Genomic DNA, 24,161 nt, shown 5'->3' with positions numbered 1-24,161 from the left:
CCCACCAATCCCCAGCACCCTCGAACGCCAAGTCGATCGATCGCCAAAAAGCAAAAGCTAGCCGCCCGCCGGCCCGCCTCGATCTGCGCCCGCCGCGGAAAAGCGGAAAAGCTTAGCGGCGAAGGCCAAAGCCAAAGCGAGAGCTCCCGATAAAAGCCGCGCGATCGCGATGGCGCTACTGGCTCTGCCGCCGCCGCAGCAGTGGCCTCGCTCCTCCTCCACCTCCACCTCCACCTTCCGCGGCGCGGGAGGATGGAGATCGAGATCGTCGAGGTGGGCCCGTCCAGCCGCCCGCTGCGCTACGTCCAGCCCCCGCTGGAGCAGTGGCACGCTCCTCCTCCTCCACCTCCACCTCCTCCTCCGCCTCCGCCTCCGCCTCATCATCATCAGCAGCAGGGGGGAGGGGCCGGGGACGCGGGGGAGCCCGTGGCGCAGCAGTTCGACAGCGAGAAGCTCCCGCAGACGCTCGTCTCCGAGATCCGCCCCTTCCTGCGCGCCGCCAACCAGGTCGAGGCCGAGAACCCGCGCGTCGCCTACCTATGTGAGTGCCCGCGCGCGCAATCGCGCCCCGCTTGCATACTTCCCGACCGTACCTTTTTCTTCTCCCGTTCTTACCGTGGGGTGGAGGAGGCGAGAGCTTCCGCGCCGCCGCGCGCCACCTGTTCGTGGAAATGCCCGGCGAGGAAGCTAGCAACCGACCCCCTGACCTTGGCGCGAGGTGGACGTCCAGGTCCTGCATGTGTATGCGCGATGGTTTGGATGCTTGCGTTGGTGGCACGTCTGTATGCATGCGCGCTTGTCTGATTCTGATTCTGATCCATACGGAGCTGGTGCCTCGACTATTGGATCACAGAGAAGATTCCTGGTGGTTTTGGACCTTTTGGTTCCATACCGATACTACTATCTGTCTCCGTTTCAGAATATTCTGCCTTGTACTGGATTCTCTGACGCTGGAAGATGCTCGTTGGTCACCGTGAGTTTCTCCTTGCTTAACTCAACAACCGCGGCCGCTTTGTGCTTGATGGTCCACCTTGCCTTCGGCGACAGAGATGCTGTTTCAGTCACAAGTAGTGCCCTGGTCCTTGAAGATTCTGCTAGGGGGAAGCGTGTGTTTGGAGGTTTGAGAGCACATCATCATCACCTGGGATATTCCGTGCTTTTGCGGTTGGGAATTAGATTTAAGATGCTATATTCGGAAGGCTGGATATTCTCTGAAGAGAATCATGTGCCAATTATCTACCTTCAGTGGCTCAACTGAAGTTTCACCTGCAGAGAATATTCCTCTGGTGGACTCTGCTCCATGTAAATCTCACTTGCTTAGCAGAGCAGTCTGAGGGAGGCCTTGAAAGTAGAGTTTGTTACATCAGCATGCAAGGCACAACTCCTCAATTTGTGCTGCAGTGGATCAATTATCCCCATCGGGTGGTGCAACGAGTTTGAAAAGATAACTGGGAACTCTTACCTCATGAAGTGCCAGTCACCTCTTTCTTCACTCTGTTGGAACACATAAACACAGTGGTCGACTGGAAACCAACTTGAGTGTCGCTTAGAATAGTTACGTTCATAATTGTATGGATCTTTAATGCAGGTTTTCTTTTGCCAGGTCGGTTCCACGCGTTTGAAAAGGCTCATACAATGGATCGACTTTCCACAGGGAGGGGTGTTCGGCAATTTAAAACTGCACTTCTTCAGAGACTTGAGCAGGTGCAGACATTATAGGGAGGGATGACAGTTTTATAATATAATTACATTCTCTTAGGTTTTGGATGGTGTACTTTGAAAACATCACATGTGTTTTTTTTCTCGAACACACAGGAGAACTGCGTATCATTATATTAAGAAGAATATGTATATAACATATTCGAGAACTTGTCTAGGCAAATTTCTTGTGCACTCAGAATCTCTGATATATGCTGTTAGTCAAAGAGCTTTGTTGAATAAGGATGCCCCTAATATTGGATGTGATTGTAAAACAGGATGAGAGAAGCACCAAATCGAAGATGACACAAAGAGGTGATGCCCGAGAAATGAAGTTATTCTATGAGAGGTAAGATTATTTCTCAAATAAACACCATCACTGTAGACCACTTTATCAATCACATTTTCAAACCCTATTCCCAATACTAAATATGTAACTCTCATTCTGTTTTTTGCATTTTTTATAGGAAAAGGAAAGCTAATGCACTTGATGAACTCTTACCTGTCCTGCAAGAAGTGCTGAAGGCTCTTCTCAGTGGGACCGGCTTGGAGGTTTTGATTTTTTTTTGGAAAAATGAGATTATTACTTATGATATACTGTTTCCTATTTATCACTTCCATAAAATTGCAGAACCTTGTTGCTGGTGAAGATTTTACAGACAAGTCAGGCTTATTAAGATATAATATTCTTCCACTCCATCCTAAATTCAGTCAAAGACCAATTATGCTTCTCCCTGAGGTTCGCCAGTTTTTCTACTCAAAATTCTCAAAAGTAATATTGTCCTGCACTCTACTATATGTGAAAGTGCAACTATAGTATTTTTTGATAATAGGGCTGTACATCTTCACTTTTTGGTATGACATGATGGCTCATGGCTCTGGATTCTTTTACATATTTTTTTGAGCAAAAACAATAGGGGAGACCTCTACTGTGATTCTTTTACACAGTGGGGAGGACATGATCTGATTGGTATTTGCAAAGGCAATGACCAATACGTTTTGCCTAATATCCTTGCTGTGCAATAATAGTGGTGACTGGGTTTTCTGTAATTCTAACAGCTCATGTTGTTCTCCTTCAGAAAAGGAATATACAACAGTAATCCTTCCTTTAAAAATAAATTCCCATTAATTTGTTTGTGAATTAGTAAGATTGCATTATGCATAGCAAGCGATACTTATATTTTTAACTATATAATGTAAATCAGTTTGCATAAAGTTAGCTATGATATTCTCTTATACAGATCAAAGTTGCGGTCTCTGCGGTGTTTAATGTTCGCAGTCTTCCATCAGCCAACATCAAAGATGACAAAACTCATACAGATATTTTTAGATGGCTGCAAAGTTGGTTTGGATTCCAGGTAATGGGTTATTTTTTATTTGCGAATCAGGTAATGGTTTATTTAGTTTCATGTGGAATGCTTCGGTTAGTATGGCTGGTATTTTCCCTTGTACTACAGCTAGATAATTTGGCTTGTTTTTTCTTTGATTAGACAGGAAATGTGGCCAACCAAAGGGAGCATCTAATTCTATTGCTTGCAAATATGCATGCTCGATTGAATCCCAAGTCATCCTCTGCTCAACTGGTACCCAAACATGACTAGTTTTCTTTATGTATCTTTAATGAGAATGCCATTTTCATATATCTCCTTTCAGCTAGATGACAGAGCAGTAGATGAATTGTTGGCAAAAACATTTGAGAACTATCTGACCTGGTGCAAGTTTTTGGGGCGAAAAAGCAACATATGGTAAATAAGTACCTTAGCTTGCACTTCTTAGACTTGGCTACAGATAATTGAAAATAAGTACCATCGCTTGCACTTCACCTGTTTGTGTTGCAACTTCAGGTTGCCCTCTGTGAAGCAGGAAATTCAGCAACATAAACTTCTATACATAGCTCTTTACCTCCTGATATGGGGAGAAGCGTCAAACTTACGACTGATGCCAGAATGCTTATGCTTCATTTTTCATCATGTAAGTAAAAATATTTATGCCACTGATACTTTTGTTGTGGTTCTACTGTGTTAAGGATTTAAACCGTTTATGTTTCTCTGTTTCTCTTGGTATCATTTTGGGAATTTATTATTTTACTATAGTTTTTCTGGTCACATAAATTTGCATTGCCGGGAAATAGAAGATACCCAATAAATGCTTCTTCCAGAATAATCTATTGCGGAATTGCTTCTTTTTTACCAGTATCCTTTCACATTAGTTAGTTTGATTTTTTTACAAGAATAAAACTTGTGTATTTCATTACAAGCGGTTTTCTGTTAGTTCAACAAAAAATGTTGATTCTTTTGCTTGAATCCTTTCTATAAAAACTATTCAAAATCTTATGAAGCATTGACTCCAACGTAGGAAGGCATAGTTATAACAAGTTGTAGTTTGTGCTTGCTCTGTTTCTGGTACTGCAATAGAATCAATGTTCCATATGCATTTCCTCTTTTTTTTTTGGCCCCCGTTCGAAATAAATGAGATGGAAGGTTCTTTAATATTGTACTTCATTTTGAAACAAGTACAGACATGCAAGTTATCCCTAATCTCATTTCATGTTAACTCCCCATAGCTAGCTGCTTTAGTTACCAGGGAATAAAAATATTCTGAAGTGATTTGACATAAAGTCTAAAACAAGACAAAATAATGGGTCCAGAGGAGATATCGGAAGTCATCAGTGGATTGTGCTAAATTTAAGGTCCAAAACAAAATATGAACGGTATTGGAATGGATTGTGCTATAACAATCAAAATCTAAGTCAAAGGCTGGCAGATGCTGATGGGCAGGATTTCTGCATTTTTCCTAGTAAAATATGAATATTTGTTAAGTTTTGCATTTCTAAGTGATATTATCAAAACATGAAGTTGATTAACTTGTTTATATGTTTCTCCAAATAGCATATCCGGGTATGGCAATTTTTTTCTTTGCTAAATTCTTTGGCCCTAAGTAAAACCCACTCTGAGTATACTATTTTTGTTTCAGATGTCATATGAGCTATATGGAGTGCTCTCTGGAGCTGTAAGCTTAATTACTGGGGAAAAAGTTCGACCTGCATATGGAGGAGATGATGAATCATTTCTTAACGATGTAGTGAGGCCAATATACAACGTTGTATTTAAGGTCCACATTATCTTCTTTTGAACCTTTAATGCACAGAGCTTTAAAGTTTGTATGTACAAATGAATGCCTTTCCCTTTTTAATGAAGGAAGCACAAAAGAACAAGGATGGAGCAGCTGATCACTCAACATGGAGAAACTATGATGACCTCAATGAATTCTTCTGGTCAGATACCATGCTTCTTGTTGTATAACTTTTGATTAAAAACTGTACTTAATATTTTTCTGTTGCAGGTCTACTGATTGCTTTAAGCTTGGTTGGCCCATGCGCCCTAACAATGATTTCTTTTTCATATCAAGTGAATCTGATAACTCTCAGGTGTCCTTTGACAAACAGTTATTTTATTTGTGCCCTCATGCATGCTCTTGTTTTCTATTTTATCCTTTTATGGCCAGTTTGTATCTTCTATTTCTTTCTTGAAGTGTTACTTCATTTTGTTCAAATGATAAATAGATATTCTGATCAAAACGGAAGCCATCTGAAAAAAAAAAAAACGCTAAGAAATGAAGTTTGTCAGTGGCGGCAATAAAGCTTTCAGATCAGCTCATTTGGAATCAAGCAAGAATAAACCCAATACTAAAGATATCTCACTGTTAGATATGTGTTTGTGCTATGTGCGTGTAGGCCCTCAGGCGTATATGACGCTAGGGCTAGGGCCGGCTCTCTGCCGTGGCCTGTTGGTTAGGATAGGCATGATACCCCTGAGATTGGTTCTGATTCTATAAACCTCTCTCAGGGCTGCCTATATATACTTTTACCTTTGTATACCCTAATCAATCTATTATCCACGCAATCTCAATTGCTCTCAATCACGCCTCACTCTGTTTCTCTCTGCCAAAGCCTCCTTTGCTCTTCCTTTGATCCCATCTTCTGCTACTCCCCTTCCTACTCCAGCTACTTTCTTCCTAAGACCGATCCACAACTACTGAAATGTAAGCACATTTTTCAGCTTCAATCAAGGCCTCATAAAAATCCACAGCTAACCAGATCACATGGAAGAACCACAAATGTATAGTCAAACGGAAATGGAATTCTGAAGTATTTTTCAGATAACCTGATGCTTACCTTAGTTGGTTATTCAGCTAAAATCATTAATGCATAGATTATATTTCTCAAAGGCTTCTTGAAACTTGGCTCATATTGTGGATGCTCGAGTGGGCCATCTGTGCTGGTAGTCCATATTGTGATTTAAGTTGAGGCTGAGTAGTATATAAACCTAAGGGAGCCAAGTAGCAACTTCCATTTAACCCTTTCAAATGAAGCTTCGATTTAAAGCTTGAGTTGCAGGGACAGGTTGTAGCACACTTGCATGCTAGGGCATTATCTATAACATGAACCTGATTGAAACTTACAACTCAGATGTATAGCTATAATAATGCATGGATTTTAGAGACATTCAGCATTTCCCTTAGTGATGGAGTTCTTTCTCTTATCCGTGCTGTTGCTGACTTCTTATATTGTTTAGATTCTTTGTGGGTCAACATTATCAAGGGTGCCGCATGGCTTTGAAAATTGTGCTAGCTGTGTTCCGCTAGTGTCTGTTGACAAACCTCAGCAAACTGAGCAGCAAAATCCCCAAGTGCCTCATGAGTCCTCATCAACAGAAAACTGTCTTAATTCAGAAGCAGCTGAACAAAGACAACAGGTAACTCTTATTTCAAAAATGACCATCCTAAAAAAAATGTAATATTTGAAGAATATAACCAGGCTTATTACTTATTTATGTACAAATCAGTTTTATTCACTGAAATTGAGAAAAAAGGGCTTAGTAGTTATGTATACACCAATACTCCGTGATGCTGATTGCTTCACATGCCCACTGCATTGCTTGCATATTATCACACTGTATACAGCACTTATCTGAACTCTCAAGGTTCAAGGAGTCTGAGCAACTTGTTTCTTATGTGCTTTGACATAACTTACTGTGTTGTAATATCTATGATGCTTGGTTTTTCATGTACATGCATGACTAAGAGGATGCTTGGGTTAGGGTACATTTGTTCGATTTTGTGGCTTAGTTCTCTTCATTTTTTTTGGTGGTACCGCATATAGCAAACTACGAGTCCCAGTTCTGAACAGTGGTTGGGAAAGACTAATTTTGTTGAGGTCCGTTCCTTTTGGCATCTCTTCAGAAGCTTCGATAGGATGTGGACACTTCTTGTGCTTGGGCTTCAGGTTTAGTTTTCTATCATTAATTATTGAGTGGATGCATTTGGGATTATTTTCAGAATTCTGTCAGACCTTTTGACACATTTCTTGTTTATATTACCTTCAGGTTCTGATAATAATGGCATGGCATGGATTAGGGAGCCCTACTCAATTACTTGATCCAATCATTTTTGAGGATATTCTGAGTATTTTCATTACCAATGCAGTACTTCGAGTTATTCAAGGTTGACGTGAATCTTTGTATCGTGTAAATATACATTATCAGTTATTACATTATGACTAAATAATGCTGAATCTATTGAAATACCTACTTTTATTTCCTTTCTCTCTCTATATATCTTCATTCATGGTTGACGTACCTACTTGCAGTTATCCTTGACATTGCTTTCTCATGGAGAACCAAGCGAACAATGAGATTTGATCAGATACTACGATTTACTCTAAAACTTTCTCTTGCGGTGGCATGGGCGATCATTCTTCCTATATTTTATGCAAGTTCTCAAAATTATAAGGCCTGTTCAGCTAAACAATCTAAAACCTTTCTGGGAATGTTCTGCTTGTCAAAATATATGGTGGTTGTTGCATTGTACCTTGCAAGCAATGTGATTGGGATGGCACTATTTTTTGTCCCAGCTGTCACTAACTACATAGAAACATCTACTTGGCGAATTTGCAGTATGCTGTCATGGTGGTGTCAGGTATGTTCTTCTCGTTGCATTTTTTAAGTTTGTAATTTAATATAACAAATTATATTGTCATAAAACTAAATTAGATGTGTCGTCATGATATTTTATATCAAATAACTTCAGCACATGTAAAGTTCTAAAAGAATCTATTTTTTAACATACGTACTACCTCTTCGCACTTCACCTCATGGCTTGCATATCTTGTTATTATGCCCTAATGACAATTACTTGTGCAGCCACAATTGTATGTTGGACGGGGAATGCAAGAAGGACTAGTACCTTTACTGAAGTAATGCATTTGTTTACAATTGCGTTACTTTGTTTGGATCATTTATTATGAGCTAAATCATTCTTTGCATACCTCACAGGTACACAGCTTTTTGGATGATTCTCTTGTCAAGTAAATTTTTATTCAGCTACTACTTTGAGGTAAGGTTCTCTCTCAAACATTCACTGCACATGATCATAGTCACAACCGGAAAAGTTCTGTTTATTGTTCTTACACTGCCTCGTGATGCTTCGCTTTTTTACCAAAATATATACAGATTAAGCCTCTTGTGGGACCTACAAAAGAAATTATGAAGATCAATGTGAACAAATATGAGTGGCATGAGTTCTTCCCACAAGGTCCTCCATATGCTATCTTGGCTTTTAGTGTTTTTCCTTACTTTTTAATATTAGGTTTGCACTGTCAAATTACAGTCAAACAAAAATAATGATTCCATACGTCTGATTTTGCACCAGTCAAGAGTAATGCTGGCGCTATTCTTGCTGTATGGACCCCTATAATTCTTGTGAGGATTCTATATACTTACAGTAATTACAGTTTTAATTGTGCATATGCCTCTGGAACTGGGATTACCTAATACTTTTCTTTTAATTCTCAACAGGTCTATTTCATGGACACACAGATATGGTATTCTGTATTCTGTACTATTTTCGGTGGTATGTGTGGTATTATCCATCATCTTGGTGAGGTGAGATCAGGCATCACTTAACATGGGACTCATTTCAGATGTCTACCCTAGCAGATTCTTACCTCTGATACTCATCTAGATTCGGACAATGGGAATGGTGAGAAGTCGGTTTTCTACCTTACCAGAAGCCTTCAATATGTCTCTTGTTCCTCCTGCAATGCCAAAAGAGAAAAAGGGAGTGTTTTCTAGTTTCTTGGAGAAGAAAATATTCAAGGTGCGAAATGTTCATGCCATTTTTGAACTACCTGAAGGTGCCTTTTTGTTGTGGACAACTTCTTCGGCAAGAAGTTCCACCGCAGGAATAAGGGCCCGCCTCCTCCAGGAGAGGCTAATTAGTTTAGATTCAGATTAGAGATAGAGTCCTAGTTAGTTGGGATTTTGTAACCCGGCTCATTATATAAGAGCCATAGGCGCAATAGATTAGTTCAAGCAGAAGATAAACCTCAAAGCTCAGAGCCTCCTAGGGAGGGCGAGCAGGTTGTTTATCAATCTGCCCTTGTGTTCTTAGCCAATCAACTAGCCATATCATCTCTGGTATCAGCCTTCCACCGTTCCTGTTTCCTGTTCTCCCTGGCCATCACCCTTCCGCTGAAGTTTCTATCGCCAAACCCACCGCTCCACCGCAACCATGGGTGACCCCTTCGTCACCCAGTCTGTTTTCGAGGACGCCATCGCCAAGATGATTGCCAAGATGAACGACATCAGCCAGAAGTTGGATCGGGAGCTTGGCAGCGTCCGCCAGGAACAGGGCCGCCTCTCCTCGTCCATCAGCAACGTCCAGACACAAGTGCTGGAGAAGCACGGCCGCTTCGACGCCTCTGGTTCCTCATCACCCGGCGATGGCAAGCATGGGCTGCCGCCACAGCCCGTCCACAAGCTTCGCTTCCCCAAGTACGACGGCATCGAGGATCCCCTGGGCTAGCTTCACAAGTGCGAGCAGTTCTTTCGCTCGCAGGGCACGCCGGAGGACCAGAAGGTCTGGACGGCGACATTCTACTTGGAGGACGCCGCCGGCCAATGGTACTACCGCCTGGAGAAGAATCGCGGTGTCCCCACTTGGCCCGCTTTCGTCGAAGGCGTTAACAAGCGGTTTGGCCCCCTGGTGCGCAGCAATCCCCTCGGCGAGCTGACCCATCTACGTCGCACGGGCTCCGTCGACAGCTACCAGGAGCAATTCCTCAAGCTCCCAGCGCGATACGAGGGCGTCACCGAGCAACAACAGATCGATATCTTCACCACCGGCCTCCTCCAACCAATGAGCATCGACGTGGAGCTGCATAAGCCCGAGACCCTAGAGGACGCCATGGCACTCGCCCGGGCCTACGAGCGCCGCACCCAGGTGGTTGATGACGGCTGTTGTTCCTTGGTGTGTTCGACGCGTTCATCATCACGCCACCCTGGCGCGGTCTCCATTGACACCGCCAGCATACAGTGCTTCGTCTACGACGCCAGGCGCGCCAGTCAAGCCGGCTGCTCCGCCAGGTGTGCGCTTCACGCGCCTCATGCCAGAGGAGATGGTGCAGCGCCGCCTCGCCGGCCTGTGTTTTAATTGCCCGGAGAAGTTCTCGCGCGAGCACTCCAAGCAATGTTCCATGAAGGGCATCTACTGGATGGAACTAGAGGGCAACGACGACTCTGATGGCGCGGCCAAGGACGAGCTGACAATATCTGTCAATGCCACCACTGGCATCCAAACGAGTTCCACCTTACAGCTTACCACCGTCGTCCACGCCGTCAGCCTCACCGCCTTGGTGGATTCAGAATCCACCCATTCGTTCATCGCCGCAGACACCGCCGCCCGGCTTGGGCTCACGCCCGAGGCACGACTGGGCCTCACCGTCGGTGTTGCCAATGGCGACCGCGTGCCATCCGCCGGCGTCTGCCGGAACGTTGTCGTCCACATCGGCCAGGAGGAGTTCTGCATCAACCTGTTCGTCATCCCACTCGACGGCTACGAGCTCGTTCTGGGTTGCGAGTGGCTACGCACCCTGCGACCCATCCTTTGGGACTTCAATCGGTTGTCCATGGCATTCTGGCACCAGGACCACCGCGTCAAGTGGTTTGGGGTCAACGCTCGACCTTCTCCACGGCTGGCCCTCACTCAGTCCACCAACCTGCTGGAGCTGCTCCTCCAGGATTTCGCCGATTTGTTTGCCACGCCGTCGGGCCTTCCCCCGCCGCGGGCTTTCAACCACCACATACACCTCCTGCCGGCGACTCCTCCAGTGGCGGTGCGGCCCTACCGCTACCCGCAGCTGCTGAAAGATGAGATTGAGGCCCAATGCCAGGCGATGTTGGAGCAAGGGATCATCGCGGGCGTCAAGTGGCGCCTCAGCTCCGCCTTTCGCCCGCAGACAGATGGTCAATCAGAGGTGACAAATCGCGTGCTGGGGGTGTATCTTCGCTGCTTGGTGGGCGACCGTCCTCGCAGCTGGCTGCGCTGGTTGCCTTGGGGGCAGAATACTGCTACAACACATCCTACTAGTCCGCCTTGTAGTGCACGCCATTTCGGGTGGTGTTTGGCCGGGATCCTCCCTCCCTGTTGTCCTACCAGCCGAGCCTGGCACGTGTGGTGGCGTTGGACAGGCAGCTTGTGCAGCGGGATGAGTTTCTGGCAGAAATCCGGGAACGTCTTCTTCAGGCGCAGGACTACATGAAGGCAACGCATGACAAAGCTCACCGAGCGCTGGAGTTTGTGGTGGGCGAATGGGCATGGCTGCGCCTGCATCAACACTCAGCCATGGCCATCACTGACAAGTCCAACGCCAAGCTTGCTCCCCGCTTCTATGGGCCTTTTCAAGTGGTCAAACGCATGGGTCGGTGGCATACCGTCTTTGCCTACCCCCAAAGGCTCAGATCCATGATGTCTTTCATGTGGTCTTTCTGAAGAAGCACCAGGGTCCTGTGCCTGAGCACATCGTCGCCTTGCCGCCTGTGGTTCATGGTCGCGCAGTGCCTACTCCGGCGAAGGTGGTGCGTGCCAAGCTGACAGCCACCTCCTGGGATCTTCTGGTGCAATGGGTAGGTCGTGGAGCTGCTGATGCTACTTGGGAGCCGCTTCACACTTTCAAAGAGAGCTACCCAGATTTCAAGCTCGAGGACGAGCTTTTCTGTCAGGTGGGCGGAAGTGTTGTGGACAACTTCTTCGGCAAGAAGTTTCACCGCAGGAACAAGGGCCCGCCTCCTCCAGGAGAGGCTAATTAGTTTAGGTTCAGATTAGAGATAGAGTCCTAGTTAGTTGGGATTTTGTAAGCCGGCTCATTATATAAGAGCCATAGGCGCAATAGATTAGTTCAAGCAGAAGATAAACCTCAAAGCTTAGAGCCTCCTAGGGAAGGCGAGCAGGTTGTTTATCAATCTGCCATTGTGTTCTTAGCCAATCAACTAGCCATATCACTTTTTCTCCTTATGCGAACTCTATTTTTTTTTTCAAATGATTCCCTGTTTTCAGAAAGTAGGTAAAGCTGAAAGACTCGACCCGACGAAGTTTGCTTTGGTTTGGAACCAGATAATACTCAGCTTCCGTTCAGAGGACTTAATAAGCAATAGGTACACTTTGATTACTCTGCTCTGCTGCAACTTAGGTTTCATCAGCCCTGTAAAGAAAAACAATGTTTTCCAGAGAGATGGATTTGATGACGATGCCCATGTCACTAGAGCATAGTCCTGGTTCTATTCGTTGGCCATTGTTTCTACTTGCTAAAAAGGTAAGCTGATCTATTCTATGGTACATGACATCTTGTGGTTTCGTTAAAATGTACTCTATTTTGCAACACCTTCATAGTGCTGAAGTTGGTATAATCTATTTATTTTTATAAATTATTTTTCCTGTTTCCACAGACCTTTGACAGAATATAATGTGTCTCTCACAACTAGCACATTATTATGCAAATGCAGCTTTCTTAAATATAATATTATTTGGAATTATGCAGAATAAAGCCTGGTGATGATAGACCTTAATCACTTAAAAAGTTATTAATTTTAAAGTTAGAAAACATTACTTTATGAGGACACATGTTTTCAGTAACGCTAGCTGCATGCTTGTAAGAAGCATCACTAAAGTTTTCCTTTACCTTATATGGGGATATGTCTATTGCAAACTGTCATTTACACACACACACCACAAAATGAAAAAAAAAGGAAACAGTCTACGGATCATAAACAAATCTTTACAATTTGAAGTTATAAACACAGAACAAGTTAGGGGAAACAAAAAAAAATCATCAAAAACTGACTTTCTTTTTGAGTCCTTGAATAGTATTAGAATAGTTATTCTTTCTTCTCCCTTTCCAAGACATTCTTTTAAGCTGTACTTCAGTAACGGATTTTTCGTGACTTCTGCAGTCTGGCATATGTCTGTACCCTTTCTATCTCTGCCAGCATATATTTATCTATATTCTCATATTTGTTTCTATTACATTCTAGTTTTCAGAAGCAGTAGATATGGTAGCAAATTTTACTGGAAAAAGTGCTCAACTATTCTGGAAAATTAAGAAGGATGGCTACATGTTTTGCTCTATCAACGATTTCTACCAATTGACAAAAACTATTTTCAAATTTCTCATCATTGGTGAGACAGAGAAGAGGTACTCCAATTTATTCCAAGATTACCTCCATAACTAGTTATGATTTCTCATCATAACTATGCTTGCAGTTTTTGTAGTATATGTTCCTGTGAATATTATTATGATGTCTACAGATTGTGTTCAGGGTGGTAGCTGCCATATTCGATGAAATAGAAAAGAGTATTCTGAAGTCAAGCCTTCTGACTGATTTTAAGATGGATCATTTGCCTTCACTGTTCAGCAAATTTGATCGGTTGGCTGAACTTCTGGTAATCACTGTGCTAGAACTATCTACGACCCCTCTTCTATTTCTTGTGGTCTACTTCGCTGTTTTGTTGCTATGTCCTTGTCATATGCATGGTGATTCTAGATTCTATTTTTGTAGAGCAATTCTATGCTCTGCTTTGACAATCTACCTGCTCAACAGTGTATCCTTTTTTACTGCAACCTAGGCATATCCTTCTTTCCTTGTTTTGCAATTGTTACATGTTAAGGTGAGGCTCCATTATATAAGAAGGAAGGCCATGTGACCTAGCATGCCGTGTAGGAGGGCAAGCAGCCAAACCATCCTCAGAAACTGCTCATGTCAACCAGCCCTAAGAAGCTGAGTTGTGAGGGGCTTGATAAGATAAAATCCTCAAGTGCTTGAAGATAATCATCTTCGATGCCCATGCTCCCCGACCCCCACCCTGCTCTCAACCCCACCTCGTTCTCCCTGTACTACAGGTGCACCCATCATTGGGCAGTTTGTCACCGAGGAGCTCACCTTCCCTCCGAAACCCAAACCATGACAGTAGGATTGTTGCTTACTCTGTATTCTCATATGTCATGCCAGTCACTGGCCAGGACTAAGGCAAAGATTTACATCAGAGAAAGTAAGGTTCTGTATTATTAGTTTAAGTGGAAGTGGATAGCTATAGTTGAATTATGGAGGATGTATATATAATGGAGTGTCAAGCTGTATTTAGACAGGTCAAACATGCAAGAGTTTTTTTTAAGTGTCACCTTGTATTTATTATTGCTAGATGTAATTAGAAATGCAGCATCAAATTTGGAGAACTTCAAAGCGAGGATAGATTATTTCCTCTTGAGCTCTTTATATTGATGGACTGCTGATACAGTCTTTTCTTATATCTTGAACTCTATTAAGATAGTGCAGACAGCCTTTCCTTCTCTTTTAAATCCTCAGTACGCACCAACCAATATAATGAAATTTTCTTGCATGTGTTACCTAGTTTATAAACAAACAAGAACATCGATATGAGGTGACAATTCTGCTTCAAGATATTGTTGATATTCTAATTCAAGATATGATTGTGGATTCTCAAAGGTAAGAATTTATTAATAAATTTTTTACTTCTTATTTATGTTGTACCAGTATAATAACCTCCTATTTGTACAGTATATTGGATGTGATTAATTCTTCCGAGAGACTGATCTCCGATGATGATGGCGCATTTGGGTACTATCAACCAGAGCTCTTTGCATCAGTCAGCTCAATTACAAACATCCGGTATCCATTTCTTGATGGTCAGCAAAAAGAACAGGTCTGAGCTAACATTTGATTACCTAAGGACAATCGAACAGATTATAACTCTTTGAGTGATGAAATGCTCTTGTATATTCAGGTTAAACGCCTTTACCTTTTGCTTAATACAAAAGAAAAGGTTGTAGAAATACCATCAAATTCAGAGGCTAGGCGACGCATTTCGTTCTTTGCCACATCTCTATTTATGGATATGCCTGCAGCTCCAAAAGTTCGCAGTATGTTATCATTTAGGTAATACTTGAATAACTCCAAATTTATTGAGTGCTTTATTTATTTTTTGTTCTGATCTGTGTGACTGTGTCTGACAAAGTGATCGTTGTCGATCTGCTGCCAGAAGAATATAGGATTATTTGAATATTGATGGAATGCACTGCCAAATAAAAGTAGCATAATTTGCACACATGATCTATCTCAGAGATTAACCAAATCCAGATTACCTGATGATGCTAAAAGTCTAAATAATTCACACTATATCCCTGAATAATCTCCATTGAATATATTCTTTCGCTTTTCATCTATTGGAGTAGCTACCTGTTGTAACATACTGTCTCCTAATAAGTCCATCTCAAGGTTCAGTTATAACCTATAGGAGTACCTTCAGTAACATTGATTACCAAGAACCCTCGAATACAACCATAAGCAACCAGTTTATGATCTTGGGCGTTTTCCTGCTAATCTCCTCAAGAAGATGATAACCAATAAGAGTTGCTATAAATAGAAGCAAGCTGTTATGTTGATTGTAGTTCTTTGTTCGATAATTCTGATATCTGCATCCATCTCAATGGAAAGCAACTGTGATTTACTCCCTCCGTCCCAAATTGTAGATCGTTTTGGCATTTCTAGGTGCATAGTTTTTGCTATACACCTAAATATAGTGTACGTCTAGATGCATACAAACATCTATGAACCTAGAAAAGCCAAAACGACCTACAATTTGAAACAGAGGGAGTATGTGTTACAGTGTATTCTGACATTACATACTTTATCCAGCATAGTAACTCCATATTTCATGGAAGAAGTGAAGTTTTCAGATGAAGAACTCCATTCAAATCAAGATGAAGCATCCATCCTTTCCTACATGCAAAAGATTTATCCAGGTCACCTATATAGCAAAACCTTCTTTTGACTTCTACTGCAACTGCTTGCATTGATTTATACGAAGACATACTGGATTACCATGTGTCACTAAGGTATATCAAGCTGAGACATCCATATTTACATTACTGAGGTATTCTTGTGATTTTAGATCAATGGAAAAACTTTTTGGAACGCCTTGGTTCAAAGGCTACAAATGAAGAAATTAGATACTGGGCTTCCTACCGTGGTCAAACACTGAGCCGAACTGGTAATCCAGAGTATCATTCTCATTTGCTGTATTATGATTTAAGCTCATGGCTCCCCCATCTCACTCCTATTTTTATTATAAACTATCTAGTGCGGGGAATGATGTACTACAGGAGGGCATTGAGACTACAGGCTTTCCTAGACAGGACAAGTGATCAAGGTGCGTATGGAAGTCTTGTCCTAACGAAATTCAGTAATGACTTCCTATTTCTGCATGAATGGAAATTTATAACCACTAGAATGACAATACTTGTATAAAGTTCTGGTAGCAGTTCTTGTGATTTCATAATATTCAGCTCTATGTTTCCTGTTTAAGGAAAAAAACATTCAGCTCTATGTTTCTTTGGAAACGGTTATATTTCCACTAATTCAATTCAGAAAAACTTATGCAGAATTATATAAAGGACCTTTGGCTACTGAGCAAGGAAAAAATAAAAGAAACATCCACCAATCATTATCCACTGAAATAGAAGCACTTGCAGATATGAAATTTTCATATGTCATTTCATGTCAGAAGTTTGGGGAACAGAAAATCAAAGGTGATCCCCATGCTCAAGACATCATAGATCTGATGACGAGGTATGCATTGGAACATATATAATTGTAGAAAAATGATGGTCACTAGAGTCATCCTGATCTTTTTCACTTGTGCCCAATAAAGGTACCCTACTCTGCGGGTTGCTTATATTGAAGAGAAGGAAGTCATACTACATAGCTCTCCTCATAAGGTTTATTCCTCTGTGTTAATAAAAGCAGAAAATAATTTTGACCAGGTAATGATCTCAGATTAAGACTAAAAGTACGAAGTATTGTATTGATTACACCTAAGATTTCTTGAAAGTACCTCTCCTATTTAGTCATCATGACTATCTCTCATTATCATTAAACATAATTATCATCCCCATTAACAATCTTGCTTGCAAAAACATATGGTTCATTTTTAGTCACCGTAATCCCTTGGCCTTTGCTGACTTGTTGGTTATGTCCATAGGAGATTTACCGTATAAAGCTGCCTGGTCCGCCCATCATTGGAGAAGGGAAGCCAGAAAATCAAAACCATGCCATTATCTTCACTCGTGGAGAAGCTCTACAAACAATTGATATGAATCAAGTAATGAATTGCACATGCTTCTATAATCATGTTCTCTCTTTGTTTGTAGTTTTTATGTTCATGTATGTAACTTGGTATCAGGACAACTATCTGGAAGAAGCTTACAAAATGAGGAATGTCCTTCAAGAGTTTGTAAGGCATCCTAGGGACCAAGCTCCAACCATCCTTGGGCTTAGAGAGCATATCTTCACTGGAAGGTCTGTAATCTTACAACATATTTCTTTGAAATTTGTTTTGTCTCTAGCAGGATAATTATTCTACTATTGTTTGTACAGTGTTTCATCTCTTGCTGGCTTCATGTCATATCAAGAGACAAGCTTTGTTACAATTGGACAAAGATTTCTTGCTGATCCCCTTAGGTGAAAACACACTTCTTATTTTATGTCTTATAATATGGGCAACAATGGCACAAACTAAATTCTTCTTTTAAGGTCTAATTTCTGATGAGATCATGCCCCTTGTTTTCAACATTTCTTCTCAAAATGCTACTTTTACCTTTTGGAACTGAGCCTAGCTCACCCAGGTTCGAGTCCTCTAATACTCGAATTTGGGTGTCTCTTGCATCTTATTTACATTGTCACCTAGTTCCTCCTAGGTGGTTGAGTTTTTTCTTTCAGAATGTTACTTCTACACTTCCAGACTTTTAACTTTTTCAAGTGATTCGATGGATCATTCATAGACTGTAGCTAATGCATTGGATGAGGGATGGTGAATATGGTTGCGTTTACTGGCAGAGATTAGTTAGACCAATCAGGGCTATGCCCTCCCTACCCCTTTTTTTCTTGTTTGTGTATTAAATATTAGGTAGTTGTGGTGATTTTTTCATAATGGTCACCTTTGTTAGGAGTAATCCTGTGCGTGCTGTCCAGGTTCAAAATGTCTAGGTGCAGAACCTGTCCAGATTCAGAGTGTCTAGGTGCAGAGTCTATTTACTTAGCATATTTCCAGCTGCTAGTTAGTGAGAATAATAAGCCAATCAAGGTAGTGATGGCTGTAGTTATTATCTTTCATTTACAGGCCCTATTGTAGCTCTCGGCTGTGTATAAGTAGAGAAGAAAACAGAAAAGGCAGCAAGCAATTGCAGCACCAAAAAGAGACTGCTGTGTACGTGTGTGTTCTGTGCGTGAGCACCTGGGCTACCTGTGAGGCTTTAGGCCTTTCAACCTTTTGTGATGGAATTAATTCTTCTTTGGATTTCTGTGTCCCCTATTATTTTATTGCTTTGGTGTTGATGCATGGATTTGGGCCACAATGTAGCAAGATGTGACTTGTGTCTGCAAGTTCCTGTATAGATGGTTCAGCAGTGGTCTCAAATGAGGCAGCAGTAGTAACACAGGTGTGGCATGAAAACATATTGGCGTATAGTACTAAAGCTACGGTGGCTGTGAGAAGGAAGCACTACATAAAGACGGAGGATGAAGGTGGTTGGAACAATTTATAGTCACATAAAAGAAATTAATCAGATATAGTGCCATTTCTAGTTATAAATGGCATTTGCAGCATTTTAGAGTTCATGGATGACATTTTAAATCTTTTACCTTTTGTTAATAGCTATATATTTTGATTTCTCATAGATTGATAGTACCAAGGTCAAGAGTCCCACCTTTTTAGCTCCAGCTATAGTCCAGACACTGTAAAAATTGGGTGCGGGGTAGTGAGGACAACACACAGTTATTCATAAATTTCTACTTAGAATATGCATATGTAAGAAGCCCATTCTGAAGCCAATTTTATTATTTATATGGATTTTTTCCTTCACTGTAGGGTGCGGTTTCACTATGGCCATCCAGACATTTTTGATCGGATATTCCATTTAACAAGAGGTGGAATAAGTAAAGCATCTAAAACTATAAACTTAAGTGAGGATGTGTTTGCTGGTAAGTTCTAGTTTTCCTTTTGTTGAAATTGAAATTATCATATAATTTTCTAAACTAATTGCTGCTTTCAAATTCTTTTTACAGGGTATAATTCTATATTGCGTCGTGGGAATATAATTTACAATGAGTACATTCAAGTTGGTAAAGGCCGTGATGTTGGTCTTAATCAGATATCAAAATTTGAAGCTAAAGTAGCAAATGGCAATAGTGAGCAGACAATAAGTCGTGATATTCACCGGCTAGGTCGGAGATTTGATTTCTTCAGGATGCTTTCATGCTATTTTACGACCGTGGGATTTTACTTCAATAGCCTAGTATGCTCTCTCTCTCTCTCTCTCTCTCTCTCTCTCTCTCTCTCTCTGGGTTTCTTTCTTTATAAAATAAAAAATAATCTCAAACAATTATGTAAAAATGTTAATAAGGTAGAATTTAAATGTTCAGGCTTATCTTATTCGTCAAAATCTAAAATATTGTCTGGCAGAAATTAAATTTCTTTTTAGTATGCGATTTATTATTACTCCTTGTTAATTTTCTTAAACCTTTTGGATTCCTGGAGTAGTTTCTTATGTTCAAAATCTATATAATGTCAAAAATATTTTGGATTTCACAATATCATAGAAGATATGCATTCTCTACTTTTTGTTGTTGGCGTCATTTTTACCAACATATTTATGGAGCTGCACATTGAGGACGGAAGGATTATTCTTTCACCTTTTATTCATAATATGTCTAGTGAGTTCTTGTAGATTTATGCTGTCATGAAAAATCAGATTAATTAATTATTTTTGTGTTTTTCGTGTATTTTTAGTTCCTACTTTTTTTATTTCTTATTACGCTTTCGTCCAGCTGGAGTTCCTTGGAAAATATTACCTTTAACTACCCATGAAAGATCATCAAACCTATATTGATTTAATCAAATTCTGAAGGTTATGGATATAATTCTATATTTTATTCTTTTTCTTGATACATGATTGGAGGGGTTCTACGAAAACTATTTCTCTTCTTATATTTCCTTTGTTTGGGATTGTTTTTTAGAAGGCCCAGGGCAGGGGGCAAAGTTCCTGTTACAATAATAATGGACCTCAGCACCACCTATCACTCTAATTGTTTCCCTTGATCCATATGTTGTGCAGATATCAGTTGTTGGGGTTTATGTTTTTCTCTATGGGCAGTTATACTTGGTTCTCAGTGGCCTGCAGAGGGCTCTGTTACATGATGCTCAGACTCAGAATATAAAGTCCTTAGAAACGGCTCTTGCATCTCAGTCTTTTCTCCAGCTGGGACTGCTTACAGGATTGCCTATGGTGATGGAGCTTGGTTTGGAGAAGGGTTTCCGTTCAGCTCTGAGTGATTTTATCCTCATGCAATTGCAGTTCGCTTCAGTTTTCTTCACATTCTCTCTTGGAACAAAAGCACACTACTATGGCCGTACTATTCTCCATGGGGGTGCTAAATACCGGCCCACAGGGCGTAAATTTGTAGTTTTCCACGCAAGCTTCACAGAAAACTATCAGTTGTATTCCAGAAGTCACTTTGTCAAAGGATTTGAGTTGGTCTTCCTTTTGATAGTCTACCACATCTTTAGGAGGTCTTATGTGAGCAGTGTGGTGCACGTAATGATCACATATTCAACATGGTTTATGGCAGTGACTTGGCTGTTTACTCCTTTCCTTTTTAACCCAGCTGGTTTTGCTTGGCAAAAAATTGTTGATGACTGGGCTGACTGGAACAGGTGGATGAGGAATCAAGGGGGCATAGGAGTGCAACCAGAAAAGAGCTGGGAGTCATGGTGGAATGCTGAGAATGCACATCTACGTCACTCAGTGTTGAGTTCTAGAATTCTTGAAGTGTTGCTCTCGCTACGCTTCTTTATATATCAATACGGACTTGTCTATCACCTGAATATCTCTCAAGACAACAAGAACTTCCTTGTCTATTTACTTTCCTGGGTTGTGATAATTGCCGTTATTGGTTTAGTTAAGGTACCAGCAGACCAGCTTCATCTCTAAAATTATATCTCGTTTCATGCAACTGAGATTCATTATCCTTATGCTGATTTCCCTTTCCAACTATAATATTCTTATGTTTATTTGAATCTGCTCCAGCTTGTTAATTGTGCTAGCCGTCGGCTGAGCTCAAAGCACCAACTCATCTTCAGGGTCATAAAACTTTTGATATTCCTGGCGGTCGTTACTTCCTTAATTCTTCTCTATTGTCTCTGCCAACTATCCATCATGGATTTGATCATCTGTTGCCTCGCATTCATACCAACTGGTTGGGGTCTTCTCCTTGTAAGTATCAACTGGCAGCTCACCATTGATGTTAAGATAATTTCTTTTTCCTCTAGTCCACTAACCTCCCTCCTTTTCTTACAGATTGTTCAAGTTTTGAGACCAAAAATAGAGTACTATGCGATTTGGGAGCCTATTCAGGTCATAGCTCATGCTTACGACTATGGAATGGGATTTCTGCTCTTCTCCCCAATTGCTGTGCTTGCATGGATGCCTGTTATCTCTGCCATCCAAACTCGGGTTCTTTTCAACAGAGCATTTTCCCGGCAAGAGATCCAACCTTTTATTGTTGGCAAAACTAAAAGGAGATAGCTTAACTGATAGTTTCATATGGCTGCACAATGGGGATGTGAATACTATCAATTGGTCGGTCGTCACGGCAATAAGTTTCTGTATTCTAGTAGTGTAAATATTATGCGGTGCGATCCATCATTCTTTGGTCTACACCTCTGACGGATCTAACATAGTAACAACTTGGTTTCGGTTTCTGTTGTTCTGGAACTTCTCATACCATTTCTGTTACAAGAAACAGATATACCATTGCTCTTAGACGAGTCATGAATAATCTCATCATGATAGTGATACCTATACAGTAATAAAGATACTATCTTCTTTCCATGTAAAATACGACCACTCATCGTACTTGTCCATTATGCTTAACGTGTGGTAGTGTGGATGATACCAATTGTTCGCCTGCTTGTACCTGTGAATAAGGTTGTTGGAGATAAAATATAGTTCTTCCTGGAATCTATTAGGTAGCTATTCTCTCTCTCTCTCTCTCTCTCTCTCTCTTTTTTGCATGTTCTCATGTGCTGTGGACTGTGCGAGCAAGTTTGTTCCAGACCAAATGGGTCTGTTACCTGAAGAGTCTTGGCACATGAAAACGTTATGGTTTTCTCTCTCCGGCCTTGAACGATAATATATTATTGCGAGCAACAGATGAGTCGCGCTTCAGGTACAAGAAGCCTGACAAAGAATTCGTATGCCTGAACTGCTGCCTGCTGACTCTTGAAGTGCATTCTGGACACGCTTCCGAACCAAAAGGAGGAGGAGGAGGAGGAGGAGGAGTTCAGCGGACGTGCCATTTCACAACTGAATATATGGTCGTGTGCGTTTCTTTATGTTTGGTCAGTTTGAATCGCCCAAGCAGTGTCACAGTTCATTACAGAATGGTTGGTCCCAGTAGGATTAAGGGGGGCCACGTACGGTAGCTGAGCAGCTACCCGATTTTGCGATCTGTGTCGATAACTCCGCACAAATGGACCCCTGGAGTGTGGTGTCAATATGATATTACTTTGGCCATCTCGTAATGTATCCCGGCACTAATGCTACAAAAAAAAAATCCCTTACAATTTTTTATGTCATATCAAGAGACACAGCACCAGATGCAAAAAAAAAAAAACAAAAAACAAAAACTGTCGTCCATAAATAAAAATAAAGGGGACGACAGGAGCTACCGGCAGATAAAAGAAAGCACTGGTCCACGCCATCTTCACCACCCTAACCCTCACTCGCTCGGCATAATCTGCAAGGCGATGGGCGATTTAACATCACGAGAGAGGAGAGACGAGAGCGATCGAGCTGGGGGGGCCGCCGTGCATGTGCCGCTGGCTGTGACTGGCTGGCAAAAGGAAACAAGCTCACGGGTCCTACTTACCAGTTACCACTGCCCTCTACTTGCATTGAAAAAGAAAAACCCAGCAAGGAGAGAGGCCTGCCGCCTGCATCTGCAGGCTGCAGCCTGCAGGGACAGCCGTAGGACAGCGTCAAGGAGATCGACGCGCATTGGCTGGCGAACACGAAGGGATAGAGATAGAAAGATAGGAAATGGTAGACGAATATTTTTTTTATATGGTTACATGTGTGTGTGCAATGCAAGGAAGGCACCGTACCGTATGCATATGCATATATGCGAGAAGCACAAAGCAGGGCAGGGATGCGAGTAGCTAGCTAGCTAGCTGGTGGAGAGCACACGTTGGCAGGAAGCAAGCGAGAGCAAGCAAGCAAAGCGGAGGCCGGCGCATGTGACGCGCATGTGGAGCGATCGGGGCCCTGTTCGTGGGAATGTCCTACGGCCAGCGGGCACATGGCCATGGGGGGCACCGCATTATTTTGTGCCCCCGCTTTGAGTCCGCGCAACTTGCTCCCCACGCCTTACTGCCACCCTCTCTTTCCTCTCCTACTCTAACCACCGCCAGTAATGCCTTTTTTTTAATTTTTATTATGATTTATGAACCGCCGCCGCGGTAATGGTTTAATTTTTTATTTTTATTTATGAACTAATAAGAAGATGTTATGACTTACGAGTGCGGGAATTTCATGGCAAACGGTTCAAATATGAGTTGGTACAATTCACTGGTTCCAAACAGATCCAAGCTAAACGCTGAGATTGAAGACGGTGGACTTTGGAGGAGTCAAAATAACTTATATATATGCAACGTATATGTTCTCCTAATGCTAATTAACTAACTACTCCACAAGCAGGCAACTAAGCTACACCAAGGTGGTGCGTCCTTTGATCAGCCACGTTGGGTAATGCTCTCATGTGCCGCCCCCGGCTGCTACATATGCTTCGTGTTTGGGTCCTGGTAACAGACAGCGCATGACAGAGGAGAAGAATATAAAGCATCCATCGAAGATCATGCAGCGTGCCCGCCGCCCCGCCGTATCAGCCTCCAAGCTGAGCTGCTCCGATCCATAGCATGCAGTCAGATAAACTATACTCTATATAGTCTCAAATGATATATTCCATTATTCCCAAGCAACTTAGGGCCTGTTTGGCTCT

At 41.9% G+C, this 24,161-nt stretch overlaps 1 protein-coding gene across 3 annotated transcripts; it reads left to right on the top strand.

The window, feature by feature from the left end:
• Window positions 1–13: 13 nt before the first annotated feature.
• Window positions 14–22,036, top strand: LOC101783139 (putative callose synthase 8). Of its 3 annotated transcripts, none has more exons than XM_004951266.4 (42): window positions 14–541; window positions 1,604–1,704; window positions 1,977–2,047; window positions 2,166–2,250; window positions 2,330–2,437; window positions 2,940–3,056; window positions 3,189–3,281; window positions 3,352–3,443; window positions 3,543–3,669; window positions 4,672–4,809; window positions 4,896–4,972; window positions 5,041–5,125; window positions 6,273–6,452; window positions 6,860–6,982; window positions 7,083–7,200; window positions 7,346–7,674; window positions 7,899–7,951; window positions 8,031–8,091; window positions 8,208–8,289; window positions 8,407–8,456; window positions 8,553–8,639; window positions 8,719–8,853; window positions 12,091–12,188; window positions 12,262–12,346; window positions 13,065–13,225; window positions 13,350–13,473; window positions 14,440–14,534; window positions 14,607–14,751; window positions 14,833–14,984; window positions 15,744–15,850; window positions 16,000–16,098; window positions 16,189–16,257; window positions 16,490–16,676; window positions 16,759–16,870; window positions 17,089–17,208; window positions 17,290–17,405; window positions 17,484–17,567; window positions 18,973–19,085; window positions 19,170–19,399; window positions 20,219–21,067; window positions 21,191–21,376; window positions 21,461–22,036. In XM_004951266.4, exons 1-42 carry the CDS (start codon window positions 253–255, stop codon window positions 21,686–21,688), a joined length of 5,961 nt encoding a protein of 1,986 aa, XP_004951323.1. In that variant the 5' UTR covers window positions 14–252; the 3' UTR covers window positions 21,689–22,036. The 3 variants fall into 3 exon arrangements, with proteins under 3 accessions (XP_004951323.1, XP_022678989.1, XP_012703765.1); XM_022823254.1 differs by lacking the exon at window positions 14–541 and adding an exon at window positions 1,324–1,518; XM_012848311.2 differs by lacking the exons at window positions 14–541; window positions 1,604–1,704; window positions 1,977–2,047 and having other exon boundaries at window positions 3,356–3,443.
• Window positions 22,037–24,161: the final 2,125 nt, after the last annotated feature.

The sequence above is a fragment of the Setaria italica genome, chromosome I (genome assembly GCF_000263155.2).
Source record: "Setaria italica strain Yugu1 chromosome I, Setaria_italica_v2.0, whole genome shotgun sequence".
In the NCBI taxonomy this organism is placed as follows: domain Eukaryota; kingdom Viridiplantae; phylum Streptophyta; class Magnoliopsida; order Poales; family Poaceae; genus Setaria; species Setaria italica.
The sequence above is the reverse complement of the archived record's forward strand: the minus strand, read 5'-3'. Positions and strand labels throughout refer to the sequence as shown.